Consider the following 27,437-nt stretch of genomic DNA (forward strand, 5'->3'; position numbering starts at 1 on the left):
TTTCTACTCTATTTTCTGTGTTCTTTCTCCCTAGAACCCCTATTAACCAGATCCTGAATCTTCTGGATGCCATTCTAAACTTTTATCATTTCTTCTCTATTTTCTATCTCTTTCATCTTTTCACTCTACCTTCTGGAAATTCCCCCATTTTGTTGAGATTTTAAAGCTGTTTAAGTTAGTCATATTTTTTTTATTTCCCAAGAGCTCCTTCTTATTTATTTTTTAGAGACTTATTTTTATTTATTTCTCTCCTCCCCTCCCTATTCCCCCTGTTGTCTGCTCTCTGTGGCCATTCACTGTGTGTTCTTCTGTGTCTGCTTGTATTCTCATCAGGCGGCTCTGGGAACCAATTCTGGGACCTTCTGGAGTGGGAGAGAGGCAATTACTCTCTTGCACCACCTCAGCTCCCCTGTTCTGCTAGTCTTCTTATTTTCTTTCCTCTGTGTCTCTTGTGTCATTTTGCTGCTCTCTGCGTCGGCCGGCACTCCGCGGGGCAGCTTTCCTGCCCTGGGCGGCATTCCCACGCAGGATGGCTCTCCTGTGCGGGGCCACATTTCCACATGGGTCAGCACCCCGTGTGGGCCAGCCTGCCCTCCCCAGGAGGCCCTGGGAATCAAACCCTAGGCCTCCTATATGGTAGGCGGGAGCCCTATCAGTTGAGCCACATCCGTTTCCCAAGAGCTCCTTATTGTTTGCCAATATGCTAAGCAACTTTTTAAAAACCTTACTAATAGGTTGCAGTCACACAGATGAGGGGAGCCAAAGGTTGGCGAGAAGGTGCTTTTAAAAGATTGGCTCGTGCTGGAGTGAAGAGTGTGATAGAGGGTGGACATGGCCCTGTGCTGGCAAGCACGCTGGCCTGGCAGCAGGAAAACATCCTCCACTTTTACTCTCAGGCTAACAAAATTAAGTTTTAGACTTTTCGTTATTCAAAATAATGCCTCACATGTATGTGTTAGATGAGACCGTGCCACAGTCACCGTCCTTCCTCTACAGGATACCCTGTACTCAGGAGGTGCATAAATAAGTACCAGTTAGAGCTACCTGAGCCCCATCTCCTGCTGCCCCCCAGCCACCACCCAGTATCCTGATCCTCCACGTTGCTGGTACAGGCAGCATTATAAAGGAGATACTCATCCTGAATTTTCCTTGGACTGTAAATAATAAAAAACATTTACATTAAAAGGCTCTGGGGAAAGATTATGGATTTTTTCTTTTTTAAGGAGATACTGGGGATCAGACCTGGGACCTCGTACATGGGGAGCAGGTGCTCAACAACTGTCCCAATGAGAGTTGGTTGTTTTTGTTTTTAGGAGGTACCAGGGATCGAACCCAGGACCTCATACATGGGAAGCAGGCGCTCAACGACTGTCCAAATGAGAGGTTTTTTTCCCGTCTGTTTTTAGGAGATACTAGGGAACGACCCTGGGAATCTCGTACATGGGAAGCAGGTGCTCAACCACTTGAACTACATCTGCCCCCCAAGATTAAGGATTTTAATCCTGCGTGGCTTCCCGAGGCCCTGTCCATTCCTGGGGACTGATTCCACAGCGGCCTCTTGCTACGGCAAAGGGAAGGCTGCCAAGCGCTGAGGCAGAGCCAGTCTTCAGCCTGGCCTGGTTGGCAGCAGCCCTGCTAGTACGCTTCCCACCCCTGGATCTGAAGGGCCCTGGCCCGGGTGTCATCTCCAGCGAGTCTGGACAACCACCGAGCAGATTTTAATTCTGGCCCTTCCAAGGAGACGAGGGAGATGCCTGGCCTAAAGATGGCTCCAGAAACAAAACGGCTCTTTCGGCCTCTAGGAGTTTGACTCTTAGGTTGTGACCAACACCAAGCAGTCTATTTACAACAGGCCCCTTTTAAGGAAATATTGCACAACTCAAAGAGGGCAATCTAAGAGGTATTTAGTCATCAGCACATGGGATCACTTGGTAAGTCTCACGGACTGGCTCTCCCACCCACAACAGAAATAAGTCACTGGTTCCAGCCTTTCCAACACCTTTCCAGGACTCCAGTGAATGTGGAATTTGGAGTTTGCCACCACTATGTCTGAAGCAGCAAGGAAGGCTAACTTGGCCGTGACACTGGAAGGAGATGTTTTGGCAATGCTGGAAATAAGAGTTTTTTACAGAAAATTTTGATAACACATGATTTTGGAGATTAATTCAACTTTGTGTCATTTTAGAGTCTGATGCAATGTTATTTTTAGCCTAAATCCATTGCCATGGAGTAAGAAAACACGAGCAATATGGCTAATATAAGACAAACTTTTTCTACCTTCCACTGACGTAAGTAAATATTGGGAGATGTTTCCCTGCTGCTAAGCCAAAATGCATAACGGCGCAGGGCACGAGTGAATCTCCTGGGCCCAAACTTTATGAAGATTGTAACTGCTGCCGTGCCCTTCTACCACACTTCATTCCAGCTCTAAGAAATCTTTTAAAAGCACCCTTTTGCTTTGCTCATTTGCATGGCTCTAGCCTGTTATGTAACTGCCACTTTATCAAAGCACCAAAATGCTGAACTGCTGTATATTTCTTAAATTATGCAAGGCTTGACCTTATTGCTAGGAAATACCTAGCATATTTTAATTGTCTTTAGAGGTCCAGGCAGCAATTTGAAGAGCTGTGACCACCTTGCTAGCTGTTCTTCCCTCTCTGTTCACGCAACAAGGAGAGAACAGATAGCTCTATTAGACTGATAAGGGTGTAGAGCAGTGAGTCTTCCCTCTAGAGCCTCACTATTTCATGAGTTTTCCTAAAATGATTGCAATGAACACTTACTATATGCCAAACACGGTTCTAAGTACATTACATGAGTTAACTTGCTAACCTTACAAATTCCCATCCTGTTTTTATTCTCACCTTTTAGATGAGTAAACACAGGCAAAGGATGTCAAAGGCCACGCAGCAAGGCATGATGGACCTGGCAGACAAACTGATGCAGGGTGCCCCAGGAGTTAGTCGTAACTGCGATATAAATGGCCTCTCCTCCTGGCCATCCTGGGTTGGGGAGCTGGGACTTGGAGAGCTGTGGGGCCATGTTTGGGTTTGGTTTACTCAGGGGTCCTGTGGCACAGACAGTTGGCAGGCCACAGAGGCTGGGCATGCACAAACCCTTGGCAAATGGGACGTTTCCACTACAAGTCCCACTACACTCTATACTGTGCTGAGGTATGCCTAAATGTGCCTTGGAAAATAATCTGGTCGCTGGAGAAGACAGCTGATTGGGCCCCGGCCAGTTTGAGCCTGAGAGGGTACCCCGGGCTGCAGCACTGAGCTGTTACTCTGAGCACTGGAGGAGAGCCTGGTTGTGCGGGACCCCAAACCTGTGTCCAGAAGCTTAACAACAAATGTCCATGGGAGAACGGTCAGGAAGCTCAAAAACAGAAAGCAAAAGCAAAAACCAAAAACATGATACCTAAGGCAGGGCTTCTCAAAGGGCGATCTGAGGGCTCCTTCTATCAGGATCACCTGGGGAGTGTTTTTTTTTTTAAAAGGCAGATTCTTGGGTCTTACCCTAGACCAGAGGTTCTTAACAGGGGGTCAAAGAGCTTGAATTTAAATTAAAAAACAACATTATTCTTGTGGGGACGTGTTGGTGCAGCTGTGCTATATTTATTAAATAATACACAGTACAGTGTATTATTAGTAAGGCATCCGTGGTTTTCACCTGCCTGGCAAAGGGGTCTGTGGAACAAAAAAAGGTTAAGAACCCTGCCCTACACCTACTGAGTCAGGGTTTCCCCGAGTTGGGTCTAGGAGTATGCATTTTCAGGGATCTCCCCAGGTAATTCTGATGCACACGATAAACACTGATAACCACTGCTTCGGGTCTCTATTTTAAAAGCAATGCTCAGTTCAGCCAGTAGCGTTCAGCTCTGCGATTCAGGGTTCTAGTCTTAGCTATCCAAATAGCTTGCTGGGTGACTTTGGGGCTGGCCCTTGGCCTCTCTGAACCTCAGTCTCCTCATCAGTAAGAGAGGGCAAGGCTCCTGCTGGCTCTGGATTCTCTGCTTCCCCCCTAAGAGCATGCTGAAACAGAACCGACCTCGATTCTACAATGAGTGGTCAGATCAGGGGCTGGAAGGACAAGGATCAGCATGGGCTGGAGTGGAGCACTTGGTCCTGACAACGGGGAGAATCTGTATGGGGGCAGGTTCCCCACAGGGGGCAGAGTGAGGGGCAGCGATGCGGGGCAGTGAACTGGAGGGGATACGAGACAGCACTTCTGAGGACAAAGGAGGGTTTGGAAGCAAGGGTGGGAAGTAAGAGGGAGCCAGGACTGAGAAGCCGTCGAGGGCCAGGGAGGGGACGATGAGCATGACTGAAGCTGGGATGAGAAGCAGCAGAGGAGAGCAGCGTTTCGGGGACCACGGAAGCCCATGCGCAATGGGAGGGTGTGGGGTGCGGGCGGATGGGCGCTCAGCTCGGGCGCGAGACCTGTCACCCAGAGGAGCAGCTCTCTCTGGATGCTGTGGCCTTGGCCTGAGCTGTGGCAGTGGGAACGGGAGGGGCAGAGCCCGTCCCTGGGGAGCTCCGGGTCCCTGGGATCACGGGGAGTTCTTACGGCTCTTTCTGCTCCCTTGTTTCTGCTTGTCTGTAGTTTCTGTTCTCTGCAGTGAGCAGCACTGCTTTGTGATAAGAAAGAGAAACACACAGTTCAGCATTTCCTCTGGAAAGCCAGCACACACATCCCCGCCCCTCTGCAGCTCAGCCCTTCCTCTGCCTAGACTCCGTCTCTTCAGAACCTTCTCTCCCTGGGTGCCCCTTGCCTGCACCCCCCGTCCCCTGGCCCTCTGCTAGGAGGTGTGCGTGGAGCACCCCTTCTCCTGGAGGCCGTTCCTCCTCCAGCTCCTGGACTGCCAAGCTGCCTGCGCCCCTCGGCCTCGAGAGGAGGCTCTCCAGGAGCCCAGCGTCCTAGCCGTGGGGGACAGGGCATGCCAACTCCCCGGCATCCCCCGAGGGTGAGCGGCTCCCGCGCAGGCCTCTACCGCTCCCTCCATCCAGGGTCTCCGAGAAGCCAGCCACTTTCCATCCTTGAAGCTAACTGCTTAGTACCCGTCCCCAAATCTCCGAAAGAACTCCTGTGCCAGCCTGGGAAAGCCTCCGCCGACGGGAAGGCCCGCGGAACCTCCTGGCATCCCAGCCCTCCAGCCTTCCCCACTCCTGCCGCTCTTCCTCTCCTCCCCCGGCCACAGGGCAGACGCCCGCTCGTGTCCCTCAGAATTCCCACAGCGTGCTACGTCCTGAAACCCACTCTGACGATGGACTTCTGTCCTTTGACTCTCCAATTCTTTCTAATTCACTTTGCCCGCCACCATCCTGGACGGTAAGGCCAGTCGTTTAAATTGCCCTTATCAGCGTCCTACATTCTCTCCTCCTCTGAAGCTCTGCTAGGACTGCTGGGCCATTCTTCAGCCTGGCAGCACCCCTCTCCTCCTGGAAAACAACCCACCGGCCCTGCTGGTGGGCACCCTGACTCACGCAGGACTCCGCTGTAGGCGAGGCCCTGACCAGCTCAGCCGCCCACACCCACCCAAGCCCTCTCCTCCTCTCAACTGGATCGTCCAACCTTGCCATCCATCTCAAGGCCCCTGCTCCCCTCGCATTCTCCCGCTCTTGGCAGGTGGTCTTCTGATTTCACCAAGAAATTGGAAGCCATAAATAACGAAACTCTCAATTTCCCTTCTCGCCAGCTCTGAACTTCTCCCTATCTCCAATCAGCTTCTCCTCCTTCCGAGAAGGAAAATGTTCTGCCCATTCAAGGCTGGCTTCTGTGTCTGAGCCCAGGCCCTCCTTCCTTTCAAGGCGTTTACTCGATTAATTAACTACCCTTCTGCTTTCTTCTTGAAGCATCAAGTTCTCCTTCTCCCCTGGCGGTTTCCCACCAGGGAACAAAAATGCGCTGACATTCCCCTCCTCTACCACCTTCTCGTCTTCTCTCTACTACCACGCTCTTCAGAAAGTTTTACTATTTTTGTAGAAATAATGTATGCTTATGCAAACATTTTAAAAAACACAGAAGAGAGAAAAGAAAGATAATTATTACCCAACATCCCACCCCCTTAGATACCTGCTGTCAAGAGTTTTGGTGACCATCCTTCCAAAGTATTCTCTATGTACACATTCACATATAGAGAAATATTTATGCAATTTAACATAGGAAAGGCTACATTGTACATACTCTTCTGTGACTGCTTTTTATAACCAACAGTATGTCCCTACCACTTTTCCATGTCAAAATCCTATATATATATAGGATTTATAACTACAGGATATTCTAATGAATGTCAATAATACAGTTACTTTCCTATTCTCTGTATTGATTTGTTTCCAGTTCTGTTAGAGATAATGTTGTGTTGAACAGTTTTGTATCTGTGAAATTATTTATTTCTAGGAAATTTCTTAAAAGGAGATGTTGGATAAATTACATGCACAATTTATGTTTGACACACACTGCCAAATAGTCTTCCACAAAGGTTGTACTAATTTAAATTCCTAGCAGGGATGGCCATTTCCCTATACCCTTAAGAACCCTGAGTTTTGTCACTGTTTAAAAATTTTATCTAACTAATATCAAGAAAGAGAGGACATCATTACAGAGCATACAGGTATTAAAAAGACAAGATGCTATTTTAAACAATTTTCACTCAATATTATTTTGAAAATGGAGATAAAAAAGAACCTTGCCAAAACTGTTACAAAAAGAAATAGAATATATGACTAGTCTTACTAGTTATCAAATAAATTAGACATATTAAAAAAAAACAACTTTCCTGCAAAGAAACTGCAGGCCCCAACAGGTTTACCATGCATTCCACTAAATTTTAAGGACTAAATAATACCAACTTTATACAAATTCTTCCCAAGAATAAAATAAGAAGGAACACTGTCAACTTTGTTATTTTTTGAGGCCAGTATAACCTTGATACCAAAACTTCCCAAGAATGTGAAAAGTAAGATAAATCATAGGCCAATCTCTTCTGAACAAGAGGATAGAGTCACAGACAACAGTACTGCTACGGTGCCTGCTGCCGACATTTTAACTGGAGAAAATGCTGTTTTAGTTAGAGGTCAATGAGAAAAAAGATGTGCCTATCTTTTTCTATGCCAGTTCAGAAACTCTCTGAATTCTGTTCCCAGACCACTTGGAGATCTAGGGACCGCAGGATAAAAATATCTGCACCATAGAAACGGCAGCGTAGGCAGCCTGCACCACCGAGGAACCCGAGCCCAAATCTAAGTGGAAATCCCACACTTCAAAGCCCTAGTGGGGTTCCTGTGCTCGGGACGGCACAGGCCTTCACAGGCTTTTTTCAGGTGGATTTCTTTTAAGACGAGTCCTCTTGACTCGGCATTTCACACATTTCTTTGTTCTCCTTCCGGTATGATTTTATTTCGCATAATATAAAGGACTTGACTAAACATTTTACTTCCTTTATGCCCAAAATATATTCCCACGATAACAGGGTAAAATTGCCCAAGCAAGCAAACCATCCCTTCGGGGGCACCCATGCTGTTTGGCCACACATTTGTAACTAGGACGTTTTAAAACAACATGGCTTTTCATGGCTTGCGCGCTGCACAAAGCCCACTTGCCTCTAGACCAAGGACTCACGACACCCGCTGGAAGGTCACCTGAGAGAAACAGAGGAGGGGCGGTGGTGTCCTGCCTTCAGCTCGCTCCCTGGCACAGCCTGAGCTAGAGGCGAGGACCATGTGAATCCCCCCGTGGAAAGCTCAATTACCAAGGTTTCTGGATATCTTCCTGAACATTCTCCTACTGGGAAAACACGCTAAGTTCAATAACTGCATTTTTACCGTCTCTTACGAATTCATCTCTATGTAAGGAGGTAATATTTTAAAATATACATCACACTACTCTACAATAATAGAGTCCAGAATTACCTAGGATTAATATTTTTAAATTATGAAATATTTAAACATACAGAGAAAGAAAGAGAAGAATATGGCAAAACTATATTTTGGACTACCCAGCTACCTAGCTATATCAAAGCACAATATTTTGCTGTATTTGTCTCAAGAACATAGTTAATAAAAACCAAAATGTTAAAGATACAACTGAAGCATGCTTTCTGTTTCTCCCTGATCCTATTCCCTTTCCTCCCTCTCCAGAAATGACCACCACCAGGAATTTGTTGTTCATAATTCCTAGGCATGTTTACATAGTTCAATTACATATTTATATATCTATATACTATATACAATTTTTGCATGTTTTCAAGCTTTATATATATGGTATTGCGCTGTACATATTAGTATGAAACTTGCTTTTTTAAATTTCTCTCCCCTTCCCCACCAACCCCTCCCCCCTGTTGTCTGCTCTCTGTGTCCATTTGCTGCGTGTTCTTCTTTGTCCGCTTCTGTTGTTGTCAGCGGCACAGGAATCTGTTTCTTTTGGTTGCGTCAATGTAGCTGTGTCAGCTCTCCGTGTGTGCGGCACCATTCCTGGGCAGGCTGCACTTTCTTTCGCGCTGGGCGGCTCTCCTCACGGGGTGCACTCCTTGCCCGTGGGGCTCCCCTACGCTGGGGACACCCCTGCGTGGCAGGGCACTCCTCGCGCGCATCAGCACTGTGCGTGGGCCAGCTCCACACGGGTCAAGGAGGCCCGGGGTTTGAACCGCGGACCTTCCATGTGGTAGACGGACGCCCTAACCACTGGGCCAAGTCCGCTTCCCTGAAACTTCCTTTTTAATTTAACAATATATTTTTGAGTTACAACAATGTTGATAAGATGTGGCTCTAGTTAATTCCTTTTAATTGCTGTATATTATTTCACTGTTCGAAATGCTTCAACTTATTTATCTAGGCTTTTGCTTTTTATAAGGTCTTCTCTTCTAATTAAATCTCAGTCCAGGTCCTCAAATGAGCAATATACCTAAAGAGAATCAAGTGTGCCTATAAGAAATGGACTCCTTATTTCTAGTAGATCCTATAAAATGATCACCAAGTTTAAGGAAGAATAAGTATTATTATGATAACGCTTCTCAGTCGCATCATCAGGAGGTGAAGACAGGAGTATATTTCACTAGAGTAGTTCCATGGTATAGCAGAGCATTTTTCCTGGCTATGAAATAGTCAAACCTGATTCTCTGGCTATACCAGAGGGTCTGCAAGCCACTAAAATCCTTTGATAAGGCCCTTTCTGTCTAAAATAGCTTAAGAGGATTCTGTGGTTTGCAGCTAAGAACTATGACCAATACAGTAGGATTCGAGCATCTTTAAGAGCCTCCTTAGAACACTTTTCTTTCAAAAACATCTTAAAATACCATTTTTCTTTAATTATGCACCTAGAAATAGTGTGAAATTGATGAGTGAGGCCTGTGTCTTCTTCCAGACTTTCAGAGATAAATGCTTGGATTGTTGACCTTTACTATAAATTTTTTACTTCTCTCATTTCTAGTACTCATATTACATAAGTGAATATGAAAAGGGCTAAGAGATAACAACAAGACTCAAGGAAAGAGAATCTGTTATGTAAATAACAGAGCAACACGAATTATGAGAAAATGTGGCCTGTCATCTTGGGGGCAAACTCTAGAATTTATCCTGTTTAATATGCTGCCTCTGGCAGAAGCAGAAAGACACATCTCTTTTGAAAAACATGGTTGCTGTCTTTCAAGATACAAATCTCAAATAGTTTGAGATCTCTTCCAAATATTTCCTAAGCTTCCTTTTAACTCTGGAGTCAGAAAGACTAGGTTAATTCTTCTCTCTACATCTGGCAAGTTATCATAGGCAAGTTATTCAAACTCTCTGAGCCCATTTCTTCAGATGTAAAATGACTATTGTAATAGCTACATCTTTTTTGGTTGTTGTTGTTTTGGTTTGCTTGTTTAATGGCTACATCTTAGGGTTACTGGCAAATGGAATATGATATAAAGTACTTGACATATAGTAGTCATAAACTAAAGGGTAGCTTCCATGGCGCTTTGCATATCCTTAACTTAAACAACTGTGTCCAGGCCCCTCAACTAGTGCCAGGTTTCACCCATTTGTGCATCCCAAGCAGCTTGGGTGCTTGGGTACGGGTGGATGGCACATTGCTCAATAAATGTTTACTTGATAAATGAAGTTGAGATAATAATACTAGTAATAGTAATAATAGTGTCTATTAAATGCTAGTATACTTAGTTATTTTACATATATATATATATTTTTAAGATTTTTATTTCTCTCCCCTCCCCCCCCCAACCCCGGTTGTCTGTTCTCTGTGTCTATTTGTTGTTCTTCTGTGTTCGCTTCTGTTGTTGTCAGCGGCACAGGAATCTGTGTTTCTTTTTGTTGTGTCATCTTGCTGCATCAGCTCTCTGCGTATGCGGCACCATTCTTGGGCAGGCTGCACTTTCTTTTGCGCTGGGCGGCTCTCCTTACAGGTGCACTTCCTGCGCACGGGGCTTCCCTAGGCGGGGGACACCCCTGCGTGGCAGGGCACTCCTTGAGCACATCAGCACTGTGCGTGGGCCAGCTGCACACGGGTCAAGGAGGCCCGGGGTTTGAACCCTGGACCTCCCATGTGGTAGACGGACACCCTAACCGCTGGGCCAAGTCAGCTTCCCCATATATATTTTTTTAATTTACTCCTCACAATAACCTATGAAGTCAAGGCTCTGAGTGATTAGGTAGCTTGTCAAAATTTACGTAACTCGTAAGTATGGAGCTAGGATTCATGACCCTAAATTTTACTGCATTCTGCTCAAGCAGAGTAGGAAGATGTCAAGAGGTGATGCTTGAGCTGAATCGTAGAGGATGAGTAAGAATCCATCAGGCACAAAGAGAAAAGGCATCCTGGAAACAGGAACCAGGGCCTACATGTGAAAAAGCACAGCATGTTGGGGCCAGCAAGTAGTTACTAGGGCGCGGAAGGGGGTTTTCTAACCTGGAGGCTAAAAAGTTGGTCTAGGGTTAGTCAGTGAAGGGCCAAAGGCTGGGGACAAGAGGGAACCAGTGAGGGAAAGTTTTAAGCTAGCAGCATGACCAGAGCTGTTGTAGAAATTTACTTCCGGCAGCCCTAGAGAGGAGGAACTGGAAGGACAGATGGCCCAGATGGGAGGCAGGAGGAGTGTGTGCCATGTGTCCACTCTCTTCCAACTCTGAGATCCTGGTCCTCTCTAAGACATGCCTTGCCACTCACTGGCAGCAAACAGAACTGTGATCTCTATAGAAAGTGGGTCACACTGTCTGGACGAGGATTTCACTGTTAGGAAAGTTTCACCTGGTTTGCTTACTTGACAGTGATAGGACTCAAACCACTATGTCAAAGAGCCTGGCTTTTCCCATTTGTTTCAGGCAGTAAACCCCTTCCTTTTTCCTGCAGACATTTTTGGACAGCTTGAAAGGTGTCCTTTACACTCAAGATCTCAGGCCTTTTCTGCAGAGCTGGGGCTCTAACACATTTATTCCTGTTCTGATGGTATTCTATTCCTTTGTTCTCTTAGATCCCATCAAGAAAGTCACTATTATTATACCATTGTATACTAGGAGACACCGTATATATATATACATTTTTTTAGGTACCAGGACCAGAGAATGAGCCTGGGATCTCATATGTGGGAAGCTCAACCACTGAGCCACATCATATCCCAAGCTGGTTTTTCCATTTGTTTGCTTGTTGTTTATTTGTTTTTAGGGGGCACCGGAGACTGAACCCAGGACCTCCCATGTGGGAAGCAGACGCTCCACGCTTGAGCCACATCTGCTCCCCGAGAGACTATATTTTAAATTTAAATACTTATTTATCTTATCTTTTACTTTTGTATTAATTTTCTGCAGGATTAGAAGAAATTCTAAGCTCCAATTTTAAACACAAAAAAGATACAATACAAAATTTGTTCGGGCAAATTCCTAAAGTAGAGAAAGTCTCGCTTTTTAGAATCCCCCTCACTGCAAAATGCAGATCTGCTATGACAGATTGTAAAATGTCTTGGTTTTCTCTTCTGCTTAAATCAACACCAATAATTACTTCTGAGGGAGTTCTAGTACTACACTAAGTTTAACACTGCTTCACAACAGGGAGGCTGATCAAAATTCAAGGAGCAAAGAGAGTCCAGAAATAGGCCAACACGTAATTGATCGACTGATTTTTAATAAAGGCTCAAAGGCAATACAATGGAAAAAAGGATGACTTTTCCAATATATGATCCTTGAAACAATTAGTCACTATATGTAAATAAATAAAACTCAATCCTTGTATCTCATCTAAAAGTTCATTCAGAATGAATCACAGACCTAAATATAATGCCTCTTCCCCCAATAGAGCTTCTAGAAGAAAACATAGGAGGAATTATTTCAAGCTTGGGTTAGCAAAGATATCTAAGATACAATACCATAAGCATGACCCATAAAAGAAAAAACTGATAAACTGAACATCAAAATTACAAAGTTTTGTTCTTCAAAAGGCATTAAGAGAATGAAAATACAAACCACAGCATGGGAAAAATATTTGCAAAGCACATATTTGACAAAGGACTTATATCTAGAATATATAAAGAACCCTCAAAACTCAATGGTAAGAAAATAAACAATCCAATTAAAAACAAAAGGGCAGCAGTTTGAAAAGACACTCCACCAAAGAAGATATCTGGAAGGCATATAAGCATGTGAAAAGACTCTCAACACCATCGGTCATTAGGGAAATACAAATTATGACCACAAGATAGCACCAGATACCCACTAGACTGGCTAAATTTAAAAACCCGACCATACAAGTGCTGCCAAGGATGCAGAGCAACTAGAACTGTCATACACTGCTGGGGGGGAACGTAAAATGGTATAGTCACTTTGGAAAACACAGTTTGGCAGTTTCTTAAAAAGTTAAGCATATACTTCAAAACTACAGTATATCCATACAATTGAATACTATTTAGCAATAAACAGAAATGAACTACTGATAAACACAACCACCTGGATGGATTTCAAAAGCATTATGCTAAGTGAAAGAAGCCACATTCAAAAGTCTAGACACTGTATGAGTCCATTTACAGGACATTCTGGAAAAAGCAAAGTGATAGGGAAGAGAAGAGAGAAGTTGTTGCCAGGGCTGAGAGTGGAGTCGGCGAGGTCGGCAAAGGGGCACAAGGGAATATTTTGAGAGTGATGGAAATATTCTTTATCTTGATTGTGGTCGTGGTTACACGGCTCTACAGGTATATTAAAATGCCTAGAACTTTGCAACCTTGGGTTACACCAAAAAAGTGATTTTTACTCCATGCAAATTCACCTCAATAAAGAAAAACGAAACAAAATTATGCCAGGAGAGAAGCCAGGCCAATGTAATGATACAGGGTGTATGTACATGGAGTAGAAAAATTATGCTCACCAGTGCTTACACACTTTGGCAGAGTTAATAGCAACTCATATTTTATATTCTTCTAACCCAAACAAAAATGAATATGTTGAGCTTCTTCCTTGAATAGGGGAGAAAAAATATGGCTTGGATTTAAGTCTTTGGAAGGAAAGTCAGTGGTTTCAGACTTGGACCTAAGTGAGCCAAATACTTAGAACACATTTATGACACATTAAGCACGAAAGCTAAATCCTGATCAGAAGGCAGAGAGAGAGATTATATACTATTTAAAGTACAATATGACTTCTTATTGGAATGCTGACTTCTCTTTGGTACTAAAAGGCTATATTTATTCAAGCCATGTTGACAAGGAATTGCAGTTTGTTCTACAAGACACCCTGAGACATTGAAAGCTTAGGTTAAATACTAATTTCAAAAGGTAAGAAAAGCATCAGTCATTAAATGTCAAGCCACCTCTCTTCAGTTTTTTTAAGTGCTTTGAGTACTAGGATTTTAAAACATTTTGGCAAATAGCCTCAATACAAATTATGATCACAAAGAAACCTTTCAGTTTTTAGGTTGAAGCAGCTACTCAGAATAAAAATGAGCTATTACTTAGGTGATTACATAATCCTTAGCATCCATAAAGACCACTGTTCATTAGGCCCTGGTTTCAGAGAACTATGCCACTAGTGTTTTCTGTCTAGATCCCAAATACAAAAACGTCCACATCCCAACACAGTGCTACAAGCAGTTCCTAAGCCTGTGCTACATTATGAGATGTTGTTTCAGAACCATAAAGGCAAATCTTTGCTTAGTGTTATTGTAAATAAAGCATTGACTATTCAGCCCAATTTTTTATAAAATGGGAAAATACATGTTAAGGGATTAAAGGAAAAAGAGAACTATTTAAAGAAAGATTTTTTTTAAAAGGAAAGATAGGCAATTAAAAATACTGAGCTTTAAATATGTGATAATTTAGGATTTAAGAACTAAAAAATAAGTTATAAGGTATACATTATACCTTCCACATTAGCCAAGAGTATCCCGTGACTACCTTTTTTAGCAGCTACATACTGCTGGCCTTGGCACCATGCAGTACTGTCAAAGCAAGTGAAAAACAAAAATCAAATCCAGAATCATTTGTGGCCAGAGCACTTCCTGAGCTCTGCAGTTCCTGGCTGGGTGAGCCCCCTGGCACTTCATGTGCCCTTCTCTTCTCTGCTGGCCCACCCCACCTACTCCCCACTGCAAACATGAGCAAAAGGGAAAAGGCTATGAACCTCAGAATTCAACCTGAGGCTGTGCGGTCCCTTCACAGCCAGCCCTGCCCCTCCACATGGGGCGCTTCCCTAGCCTAGGGCCTGGGGTACGTGGGGGGACCCACAGGCCTGCTCCCACTGTAGAACAGACTGCAAGCCCTCTCCGGTGGCCACAAGTGCTAAAATCAAGAGATAAGCTCCTCTGTGCTTAGCCCAAGAAGACTTTTCTATTTTCTTAAGCAAATGCTTTCTTAATTAAGAAATAAAAGGGAAGAGAAGATACAGTGTTAAACATACTAGCCAATCAAACAGAACATTAGATGAAAAATACATTTAAATTAGGATACTTATGAACTTGCATCTAAAATTTTGGTGTTAAGATCAAAGTGTATGAGCATATCCTTTCAAGGGTGGTGAAACAACAGCTGTCACTGAAGCCTTACTGATCAAGACTTGATTTCTACACTAAAACTTTTATCACTGTATCTTTTTAGGAGACAATCAGAATTTAAAAGTACTAACTCAGTTTAACTTTCACATCAGTCATTAGTGCAATGTTCAAATAGATCTTTAAAACAACAATTTTCCAACTCCAGTCTTCCTTTTTGGATAGATCTGAAAGTTTATCAGGGGCTTCTGCTTTGGGGAAGATGAAGTAGATGCACCTCTTCCTATTCCTCCCACTAAGTGCAATGAAAAGCCTTGGACGATATATGCGAAACAAATGTAAAAGACTCTGAGAGGTGGAGAAGAAGGCAGACTGGCTAGAAATGACATGGTGGTTAAGTTTCCTAGGTTCTCTTTTTGCCTCATGTATCCCAGACTTGAAGCTGAAGAAGCCAGCTACTGGGAAACACCAACAGATACAGACAAAAAGGCCCCAACAAAAGCCCACTCTCCCCAGATGAAGGACCAAAAAAGGGTCAGTCTAGTAAGACAGAAAACTTTTAGATGGTAACCACTCTACTGCAGCCAAATATCAAAGAAAACACTGTGGCTCCAGCCCACCGTGCCAGCGAAGGCCAAGGGGGGCGCCCAGACTGTCACTCTCACCAGAGGGCAATGAGGCGCTCTACCACCCCCACGGGAGCAGTGTCGGAGAAGGCCAAGGAGCCAACAGGGACTTGCCACCTCGAGAGCTGGGAGTGAGTCTCCTCCTTCCCCAGCGGTGCCAGTGGAGGCCACGCGGCCAGCATGGTCTGCTACCTCCACCCGGCAGTGAAAGGAGCTCCTACCCTTCCCTGTTGAGGCGGTGGTTTAGGAAGAGTCAAGACGTTCACCACTGCCCCGCAGCACTGAGACCACCCCCACCGTGGGAGCTGAGACCTCGACCCCTGGCCAGCAGCGACAGGCGCTCTTACCCCACAGGCGAGGACCCTGGGCCCACCTCCACCTGGCAGGAAGGAGCTGATATCCCACTTCCCCTACCAGGTTGGTTTCAGAGGTAACCAGCTAAGACAAAAGGTTTAAGGAAGAGTCAGAGTTTCATAGCATGATATGCATATGTCGAGGTTTCAGCTGAAATTCACTAGTTATGTCAAGAACCAGGCAGATCTCAAACTAAACAAAAAAAAGATAACCAAAGATGCAAACGCTGAAATGACAGTGATGTTAGACTTATTTGACAGATTTTAAAGTAACCTTGATAAAAATGATGAAAATGTTTCAATAAGCAATTATAAACACATTTAAAACAGACGAAAAATAGAAAGCCTCAGTAAAGAAAACCAAATAGAAAATTTAGAATTGAAAAACATAAAAACTGATACAAAAATCCTAGTGAGTAGGCTCAACAGCAGAATGGAGGGGACAGAAAAAAGAATCAACAAACCTAAAGATAGAACAACAGAAATTACCTAATCTGAAAATGAGGAAGAAAACAGATTGAAAAATAAATGAACAGTCACCATTGATAAACCTGTGGGCCTATAATAAAAGATCTAACATTTGTGTCATCAGTGTCCCAGAAGGAGAAGAGAAAGAGGGCAGAAATGAAAATGGACTCAAAGATATAATGACTGATAATTCCTCAAATTTGGCAAGAGAAAAAAAATCTCCTGATTAAAGAAGCTCAGCAAACCCCAAACATAATAAGCCCAAATAACTCCACACCAAGACACACCATATTAAAACTTTTGAAAACTAAAAAAAAAAAAAAAAAAAAAAAAAAAGGCAAAAAATGACATCTTAATCATAGGAGAAGAGCAATTCAAATAACCATGGATTTCTCACCAGAAATCATGGAGGCTTGAAGGATATGACACAATAATTCTCACATGCTGAAAAGAAAGCACTATCAACTTACAATCTTATATCCAGCAGAATTATCCTTCAGAAATGAAGAAGAAATCAAGACATTCACAGATGAATGAAAACTAAGAAAACTTGCTGCCATCAGATATATCCTAAAGGAATGGCTAAAGGAAGTTCTCTGAAGAGAAAGGAAATGATAAAAGAAGGAACGTAGGAATATCAGGAGGAAGAAAAAACAAGGTAAGCGAAATTTAAGGGTCAAACAATAGGCTTTCCTTTTCCTCTAAAGTTCTTTTTTATGTTTCATGGCAAAAGAAAAAAAATTCACATATTCTTTGATGTGGTTAGTAATGCAGAAATATTTAAGACAATGGTATCATAAATGCAGGAGAGTAATGGAATTTAATGGGACATAAGTTTTCTATATTTCACTCAAAATGGTAAGAGAATGACTGCAATAAAGTTTATTTATATATATAATGTAACACCTGGAGTAACTGCTAAAAAGACTTTGCCAAAGAGAAATACTCAAAGACACTATAGATAAATAAAAAGGTAATTTTTAGGAAGGCAGGAAAAAGAAACTTGAGAAACAAACAGAAACAGCAAGAACAGAAAACAAAAAAAGGGAGCAGATGTAGTCCAAGTGGTTGAGTGCCTGCTTCCCACGTACGGGTTCTGTGTTCAATCCCTGGTACCTCCTAAAACAAACAAACAAACAAAAAAAAACTAACTCTCACTGGGGAGCAGATGTAGCTCAGTGGCTGAGTACCTGCTTCCCACATATGAGTCTTGGGTTCAATCCCCAGTACCCCCTAAAAAAAAACAAAACAAAACAAAAAATAAAATGGCAGATTAAGCACTGTTACATAATGCACACAGGGTCCAGATGGAGCCAGTCATGATAAGCTCCCTATCAGCAAAGCAAAACTTAACTTAGTATTCCTTGTGAGCTTGGCTCTCCCAGAGCACAAAACCCAAGGCCAGCCAATCAAAGCCCCATAGCTCCAATTTAGTTTGTGTGTTCCAGCCCTTTTGACTTGACATTGGCCAAGTAAGGATAATATCCTGATAGAGTCAATGGAGTCATTTATATTGCTACTTTCCTTGTTGGCTGTACAAACCTCTCTATAAAAACCTTGCCCTTTATCCCACTCTTCAGATCTCCCTGCTGCTTTCTGGATGGGATGCTGTTTGATTCATGAATCACTCAATAAAAGCGTGCGATTATAATTTTCATGTTGTTAAAAAGTTTTTCTTTCATCAGCCCTAAAAAATCAATAATTACATTAAGTACAAATGGTCTGCATATACTAATTAAAAGACAAGGACTGGCAGAATGGATTAAAAAACATGCCCCAGCTATATGTTGTCTACAAGAAATTCACTTCAAATATAATAATAATATATGAAGGTTGAAGGTAAAAGGACATTTTCCATCCATTAATGCAAACACTAAACAAAAGAAAATAGAGTAGCTGTATTAATATCAGATAAAGTAGATTTCAGAGCAAAGAAAATTACTAGAGAGAGGTATAGTATATAATGATAAAAAGGTCAATGCACCAAGACCATAGCAATCCTAAATATGAATGCATCAAACAAGAGAGTTACAAAATACGGGAAGCAAAACTGATAGAATTGAAAGGAGAAATAGACAAATCCACAATCGTAGTTGGGAAACTTTGACCACCCTTCTTTCAACAATTCCTAGGACAAGACAGAAAACATGTAAGGTTAAAATGTCAACTCAACAAAACCATAAACCAAAAGGATCTCATCAATATTGACAGAACACTCCAACCAACAATAGCACAATACACATTATTTAAGTGCCCACTGAATACATACCAAGATAGAAAACACTTGGGCCAGAAAATAAATGTCAACAAATTTAAAAGAATTGACATCATACAGAGTGTGTTCTCTGACCACAATGGAATCAAACTAGAAATCAACAACAGAGAGCTAGCAGGAAAATCTCCAAACACTTGAAAACTAAGCAACACAATTTTAAATAATCTACAGGTCAAAGATGAAGTTCAAAAAAAAATTTTTTTTAATACACTGAAATGAATGAAAATAAAAATATGACATAGCAAAATTTATGGGACACAACTAAAACAGTGCTGAGAGGGAAATTTATAACACTAAATGCATATTTTAGATGGGGAAACGGACTTTGGCCCAGTGGTTAGGGCGTCCGTCTACCATATGGGAGGTCCGCGGTTCAAACCCCGGGCCTCCTTGACCCGTGTGGAGCTGGCCATGCGCAGCGCTGATGCGCGCAAGGAGTGCCGTGCCACGCAAGGGTGTCCCCCGTGTGGGGGAGCCCCACGCGCAAGGAGTGCGCCCGTGAGGAAAGCCGCCCAGCGTGAAAAGAAAGAGCAGCCTGCCCAGGAATGGCGCCGCCCACACTTCCCATGCCGCTGATGACAACAGAAGAGGACAAAGAAACAAGACGCAGCAAATAGAGACAGAGAACAGACAACCGGGGGAGGGGGGGAATTAAATAAATAAATAAATCTTTTTTAAAATAAATAAATAAATAAATGCATATTTTAGAAAAGAGGAAAAGTCTCAAATCAATAATCTAAGTTCCTCTATTAAGAAGCCAAAAACAAAAACAAAAACAAAAAACAAAAAAACAAAATAAACTCAAATCAAGCAGAAGGGAGGAAATAATAAAGATAGGAAAGAAATCAATAATGTTGGAAAAGAAAGCACAGCAAAATCAATGAAATAAAGAGCTGGTTCTTTAAAAGAGCAATAAAACTGACAAACTTCTAGCAAGACTGACCAAAAAAAAAAACTAAGACAAAAGACACAAATAACAGATATTATTACAGGCTCTGCAGGCATCAAAAGGATAATAAGGCAATATGCTGAACAACCCTATACACATAAAATTGATAACTTAAAAGAAATGAAGCAAATTCTTGAAAAACAAAACTTACCACAACTTACCCAATAGGAAAGAAGTAATTTGAATATTCCTGTAACTATTAAGGAAATTGAATTTGCAATTTAAAACTTCCCATAAAAGAAATCTCCACTCCAGATGATTTCAATGGAGAACTTCATCAAATGTTGAAAGAATAATTAATACCAATTCTATACAATTTCCCCCAGAATATAGTAGATGAGGAAATGGCTTCATGATTTATTTTATGAAGCTAGTATTACCCTGATACCAGTATCAAAAAAGACTGTGAAGAAAAAAAACTACAGACCACATCACTCATTAATACAGATGCAACAATCCTTATCAAAACGCTAGCAAATAGAATTCACCAATATATAAAAAGAATTATATACCATGACCAAGTGGGGTTTATTTCACGAAGTCAAGGCTGGGTCAATATTCAAAAATCAATTCACCATCTTAAGAGGCTAAAGAAGAAAAACCATATGATCATATTGAGCAATGCATAAAAAAGCATGTGACAAATTTCAATATACATTCATGATAAAAACTGAGAAAAATAGGAATAGAAGGGATCTTCCTCAACCTAATAAAGACAGTTATAAAAAACCTACAGCTGACATTAGAGTTAGGGGTGAAACAGTGAAAGGTTTCCCCCTAAGACAGGGAACAAGGCAAGAATGTCCATTCTCACCTCTATTAGCCAGTTGGATGTTCTAGCCAGTGTAATAAGGCAAGAAAAAGAAATAAAGGGCATACAAATTGGAAATAAATACATGTTCTTTGATGACATGTTTATGTAGAAAATCTCAAGGAATCTACCAAAAACAAAACAAAACAAAACAAAACAAAACAAAACAAAAAACCCTCTTACAACTAATAAGTAAGTTCAGCAAGGTCACAGGAAGTAAGATAAACACATAAAAATCAATAATATTTGGGGAACTGACTGTGGCTCCATCAGCTGGGCTCCCATCTACCATATGGGATGACCTGGGTTCGTGTCCTGGGGCCTCCTTGTGAAGGCGGGCTCGCCCACACGCTACTGAGAGCCGCCCAGCCGGCAAGTGCCAGGGAGCGCCGACTCAGCAAGGTGGTGCAACAAAATAAAAGGGAGACAAACAAAAACACAGAAAAGCGCGCAGCGAATGGACACAGAGAGCATACAGCAAGCAAGCCACAAGGAGGAAGGGGAAATAAAATAAATAAAATACACAGAATGCACAGTGAATGGACACAGAGCGCAGATAGCACGCAAAAAGCCAAAAGGGAGGGGTAAAAAAAAAAACAATTATATTTGTATATACTAGCAATGAACACATGGGCAATATAACTTACAATCTATAAAGAAATGAAATACTTAAATATAAGCCTAACAAAACATGAACAGGGCTTTTATGCTGAAAACTGTACAGGCCTAATGAAAGAATCAAGTGAAAAAAATCAAAAGATCTAAATAAATAGAGAGACATACTGTGTTCTTAAACTGGAAGATTAAACATAGTAAAGATGTCAATTCTTTTTCAAAGTGATATATTAGGTTTAATGCATTTTCTATCAAAATTTCAGGAAGAGACGGGATAAGAGAATTCTAAGCTTTATATGGAAAAGCAACAGAACTAGAATAGTTAAACCAATTTTGAAAAATAGAATAAATTTGAATAAGAAAAAAATGATAAATTGAACTTCAGCAAAATTAACTTTTACTCCATAAAAGACCCTGTTAAGATGGCAAAAATAACTGCAAGCCACATATCCAACAAAGGACCAATATCTAGAATATGTAAAGAAATCTCTAAACCCAAGACTTAAAAACAATCTAATTAAAACATAGGCAAAAGTCAGGAAGAAACATTTCACCAAAGACATAAATAAGAAAAATCAGCACATGAAAAGATGTTCAATATTATTAGCTATTAGGGAAATACATATTAAACCACAATGAGATACCACTATACATCTATCATAATGGCTAATATAAAAAATTGTGACACCACCAAATGCTGGTGAGGATGCAGAGACACTAGACCACTCACACATTGCTGGTAAAAATGTAAAATGGTATCTACTCTGGAAAATTGTTAGGAAGTTTTTTAGTAAACTAAACATGCAACTACCACATGACCTGGCAATTGCATTCCTGGGCATTTATCCCAGAGAAATGGGCACTTACAATCACAGAATGTACACTGGTATTTATAATCCTTTTATTCATAACAGCAAAAACCTAGAAACCCAGATGTCCTTCAAAGAATGAAGGACTAAACAAACTGTAGTATATCTGTATCCTGAAACTCAGTAATGAAAAAAGAATAAACTACTGACATATGCAACATCATGGACCAATCACCAGAAAATTGTGCTGTGTGAAAAAGTCAACTCCAAAAAATCTCGTGCTATAAGATTCTATTTGTAGAACCTTCTTGAAATGACAAAATTTTAGAAATAGAGAAAAGACTAGTGGTTGCTATTGGTTAAGGAGGGAAAGGGGATGGTTAAGGAAGCGAGTGTGACTATAAAAGGACAACATGAGGGATCTTTGTGGTGGTGGATTTTTTCCTTTATCTTAAATATATCAGGGTCAACACCCTGATTGTGATATTGTGCTATGATATTGCAAGATGATATCCCTGGGGGAAACTGCAGATAGGATAGAGAGGACCCCTCTGTATGACTTCTCAGAACTGTGTGTGGATCTACAATTATCTGAAAATTAAAAGTTTAATTTTAAAAAGTTAATAAAATCTGAAATAATTTTTTAAAATGTGGCTTCTAAGACATTTCGCTTTACTCTAGTTTTGTTAGCAGCTCAAAAGTTAAAAGTTTCTGAGTCAAACTTAAGTATTGCAAAAATTTGGGGGAAACATACCTAGCTTCTTGGGTCAAACTATCTGCCAAAAGAAACTGGCTTGCAGAAATATCGCCAAGGGACATATATTAGCTTACAAAATAATTAACCAGAGGGCTAGACTTGATAGGTTCTTACCAATATTGCATATCAATTAAGTTTTTTGTTTCATTATTGCTCAACTTCTTTATTTCTTTCCCTTCAAACATTACGGGAAATTTCTTTTTTACATAAAAAAATCCGTACATAAAACAAATACATTTGTGCTGCCTTCCACCTTCCACCCCAGTTCCCTCCTCAGAGATAATCAGTGTTGTTAGTTTGAAGTACTTCCTTCTGTTGGGTTCCAAGGGAAGCCAAGGAAGGGAATACTTTTTCCATTATTTTATAAAAAACCTAAATCCTTCCAGATACTTTCTGTGCATTTCCAGGCATATGTACAATTTATGTGAGTGCATTTTTTTCCCCAAACAGAATCATACTGTTTATATTGTCCTTCATATTTCTTTTCTTTTCCTCGAAAAAGTCTTGGAAATTTCCATGTCAGTATGTTTTAGGGCTAATCTAACTCATTCTTTTCAACTGCCAGAAAGTATTCTGTGGTATCGATGTACCATAGCATTAGCTGACAGTATGTTTCCAATCTTCGCTACTGCAAGCAATCCAGCCCTCAGTGAAAATCCTCTTCAATGTTTCCTGGAGAACAAATGAGAAAATTTCTCTAGGACGGACCTAGAAGTGGGACTGGGTCTTTGAAGGTGTGGCCAACCCCGGTGAGGCCAGATGAATGAACATCTGTCCCGACCCTTTTCTAATTTTCTCCCCTTCAACCTCCCACAACAAAGATGGGTAAAGGCAGGCACTCGCTTTCTTTGCTCTGCTTGCAGCTACAGGTGGCCACGTGATCCAGTTCTGGCCAGTTAAACATCAGCAAAATGGTACTGGTTGATGGAGGATGCTTTTGCTCTCCAGGTAAAAGGGACAGAAATGATTGGCACTCTCCCTTTTCCCTGCCCTGATGATGGACATGCTGGTTGGAAGGGTGGCAGCCACTCTACGTGAGGGAAAGCCAAGAGAATCACAGTGACGCGGGCCCTAATATTAATGAGCTTCTGAGCCAAAGCCAGCAGCAGCCTACCTCCTGTTAGGTGACAAGAAGAAACTCTCGGCTTAAGTCACAGTACGTCTGGTTTTCTGTTACTTGCAGCAAATGCATTCCTAACTGATTCGGTCCTAAATTACTCTCTAAAAAGTCTAGACTCACTTTATTCTCTCACAAAAGTCTCTAAAAGTACCCACTGCCCAAAACGTCTGCCTACTTCCAATGCTGTCAGTCATTTAAATGCTTACCAAGTTGACTCATGAAAATGTTTCATATGGAGTTGAGTGTCATCTCATACCCTTATTGGCCATTCAGATTTCCTCTTCTGTTCATCTCCTGTCTACTTTTCTAGTGATTGTTTTGTCTTTTTCTCATTAATATGTAAGAGGAAGTTTCTGGAGTTATACTCGGGGGGAAATTTTCTCTGCATCTTTGTACTATGAATCAAATCAAATGCAACCAGTAAGAAATAAACCATACTTAACCAATCAGGCTGTCAGTGACAGTCCCAGGTGGAGCACCACCATGTGGCAACATGTCAAGAAGAATTAAACTTGTGCAAAATGCTTAGAGCCCAGTCTTAGGACCTCCTTTGCAAATCTACGCCTTAAAAAAAAGGTGACCAGAATAGTGAAGAGTTGACACACTGGTGAAGCAGGCACAGTCCTTAATATACATCATATAATTTAACCCTCACATCAGACTCAAGAGGCAGTCATTATTATTCTTATTTTACAGAATAAATGATGAAAGTAAACTTTAAAAGCCAATGGCTTCTTGCCTACAACAAAAACTTAAAACATCACAGGCCTTATTTAAAACTTACCTAAAGTTAAAATTATGTACAATATAGTATGTCTATCTAAAGACATCAACATACTTAAGTTAGAAGCCTTTAAAGAATTATGAATCTGAAGAAGCTGTTCCAAAGTGTGGATCTAAAGTTCATCGGCACACTCCAATTAACCAAAATTATGTCCATTTTTAAAAAGTAAATAAGTTGAGTAGGATTTTAATGTTTTGGCAAAAAGGACCTACTAGTCAGCTACCTCACCCCAGAGCAGCAGGTGAGGAACTCCCTTAGTCAGCTTATAACCAACCAATGTGACACGTAAAAAAAAAAATAGGCTGTTAAAAAACTGTCATGAAAAGCAGTGCGGACAACGTAGGACAAGCACCATCCTTGAGTATTTGTATATGGCTTGGATTTTGAGTAGATAGACTCCGCTCTGAAAATCCTAGCAGTTAGAGGAAAAGGGCAAGGAAGAGAGACTCCTGCTCCTGGAGGAAGGTGACGGGGTGCAGCAGGAAGGCAGAGGCTCTGACAAATATTTCCCTACTTTATGTCAGCCTTTTCCTAACAAGGTATCCCACGAAGCACTCAATCTCCAGCCCATAAAGAGCACAACCATCAAACCTCCCTGATGCCTCCCACCAAACCTCCCCCTGAGGGCACACGTCTAGCCCCGAGCCAGCCAACAGGGCCCCAAGAACTGACAGCCCCACAAGAGGAAGGCCAGATCACCTGGGGACTGGCTGCACGGCGCCAGGGAGGCCGAGGAATTCACCTGGAGCACTTCACGGTGAAGTCTTTGCTCATTTGGAAGCACAGAAGAAGAATGTCTATGAAGTTTGAATTCTAATCTCACATGAAAGAAAACAAGTCTGCAGACACAATGTTTATTATAGTCTAAAAAGGTGCGATGGATTGACAAATCCCCAATCTGCGGGTACCTCTTGGGGCTCCCTGCATTTCCCCAGTGGGCCTGCCCGGTGCCCCCTGATCAGGTAGAGGTGGCTGAGTGCATCCCCCCACGTCTTACTCACAAGGATGCACACCCCACCCCACTGGCACAGCAGAGGTGCAGCACGTGGGAGAAAGCCAACTCTTTCCTAGAGTCTGCTGTGGCCAGGCCCAGCCTGGGGAGGGGCAGGGGTCCTGATGGGCACATCCCATCTAGTCTAGGCGTCTGCCTGGTGCACGGCAGGAAGAGAGAGAGGCAAGGTCTAGCTGCCAGAACGAAACGAGCCTTCGAAACAGCCTGCTGAAGGCTTGGGACTCCAGAGGAAATGAGTGGGGCATTCCAGACAGGGGCAGAGACACGAGGAAAAAGAGCAAGGAGGAAACCGAGGAACCAAGACCAAACTCCGCTCTGCAGTACAGCATGGGCTCCGGCCTTGGCCAGCTCTTTGGGAGGGGACATTCCTGGCATCGCAAGGGCTTCCCAAGTGCTCCTTGGGACCAGGCCCTAGAAAGGCTCTGGGAGGCGGGGCCTTGCAGGTCCGCCCAGGTGGCTCAGAGACAGCCAGGCGCCCAGGAGAGGGGGGCATGGCTCAGCGCTGCATCTGCCCTCCCCCCTGCACTTTCACCAACAACGAAAGGCACCCACCCCACCTCACTGTCTGGGGCGTGCGTATCGCACAGGCGCACACATCTGCACACACAGCCTCGTGGTCAGGTGTGCAGCAGCACACACACACACACCCCTTAATTAGTGAACACCGAACATTCAATCTGCCAGGTGGATGGTGTAAACACACAACCATGCACACATACACACTGTCAGGAGTGAACACAGCGACACAGTACCACCTCTGTGCAGGCACGCGCACATATTCCACAACCTTTAACACAGACTCACAAACTCCTACAGAAGGAACGTCTGCAAACTTGCAGCCTGTCAAGAAAACTCACAACCCGTCGGGTGCACAACTTGTCAGGGGCACGCAACGCACTCACGGCCTCCGTTCGCAGCACACACAGAGACTCACAACTTCTCGGTTAGCACGTGTGCAAACTCCCACTCGGTCGGGGTCACATCCCGCGCCCGCAGCCCCTCTCCGGCGGCGCCCGCGTGTGTACGCACGCACTCCCGGCCTCCGGGTCCGGGGCACACCCTGGTCCCCCCGCGGGCGCACCCCCGCACCCTCCCCGGCGGGCGCACCCCCCTTCCACCCACGCACCAGCGCTCCCCGCCGGCGCAGCCCCGCTCCGGGCCCGCGCGGGCGCCCGGCCGCCAACTCCCGCGGCGCAGGGCGCGCACACGCCCCCGCCCGCGGCCGCCCCCGCCGCGCCGCCCTCACCTTTCTCGGCGGCGCCCGCCGCCCGGCCCTCGTCCTCCTTGGGGTTGGTCACCTGGGTGATGATGGCCGGGCCGTCCATGGGTGCGCGGCGCGGGGGCGCGGCGCGGGGGGCGCGCGGGGCCGCGGGCCGGGAGGGCTCTGGCCGCCGCCGCCGCCCGGGCGCGCCCGCCGCCCGGCCCCGCGCTCGGGGAGAAGCGGCCCGGGCCCGCGCCCCGGCTCCCGCCGCCGCCGCCGCCGCCGCCGCCGCTGGGCTCGAGCGGCCGCCGCCTCGTCACCATGAACCCCGGAGCCGCGCCCGGGAGAGCCGCGCACTGGGAGGCGGAGCGGGAGGCCCGCGGCGGCGGGAAGCGGGCGGGCGCGCGGCGCGGGCGGGCGGGGAAGGGGCGGGCGGCCGGTGGGTGTGTCCGCGCCGGGGCGGGCCGCCGCCCGCGCGGCCGCGGGGGCGAGGGGTGCGGGGCGGGGGGCGCGGCCTCGGGGCTCGTGGGGGGCGCGGGGAGGGGCGCGAGCGGGGGCCCCGGCGGGGGCCGCGCTGAGGCGGGCGCGCGGGCTGCGCAGGGCGGCGGGGGCCTGGGCGCGTGGGCGCGGGCCGGGGAGGGGTGTTCCCACGCCGAGGCCCGGGGCTGTGGGGGGCGTCCCAGCGCGGGAGCCGAGGAC

General features: G+C 43.9%; 1 protein-coding gene across 1 annotated transcript in view; it reads right to left on the minus strand.

Annotated features, from left to right (window-relative positions):
- Nucleotides 1-26,919, minus strand: part of CTDSPL (CTD small phosphatase like) — a 120,015-nt gene extending 93,096 nt beyond the window's left edge. The window contains exon 1 of the mRNA XM_058290766.2: nt 26,784-26,919. Within this exon, the coding sequence (XP_058146749.1) occupies nt 26,784-26,862 (79 nt within the window). The 5' untranslated portion in view covers nt 26,863-26,919. The remainder of the gene's footprint in view (nt 1-26,783) is intronic.
- Nucleotides 26,920-27,437: the final 518 nt, after the last annotated feature.

This window comes from Dasypus novemcinctus, chromosome 31 (assembly GCF_030445035.2).
Source record: "Dasypus novemcinctus isolate mDasNov1 chromosome 31, mDasNov1.1.hap2, whole genome shotgun sequence".
NCBI lineage: Eukaryota > Metazoa > Chordata > Mammalia > Cingulata > Dasypodidae > Dasypus > Dasypus novemcinctus.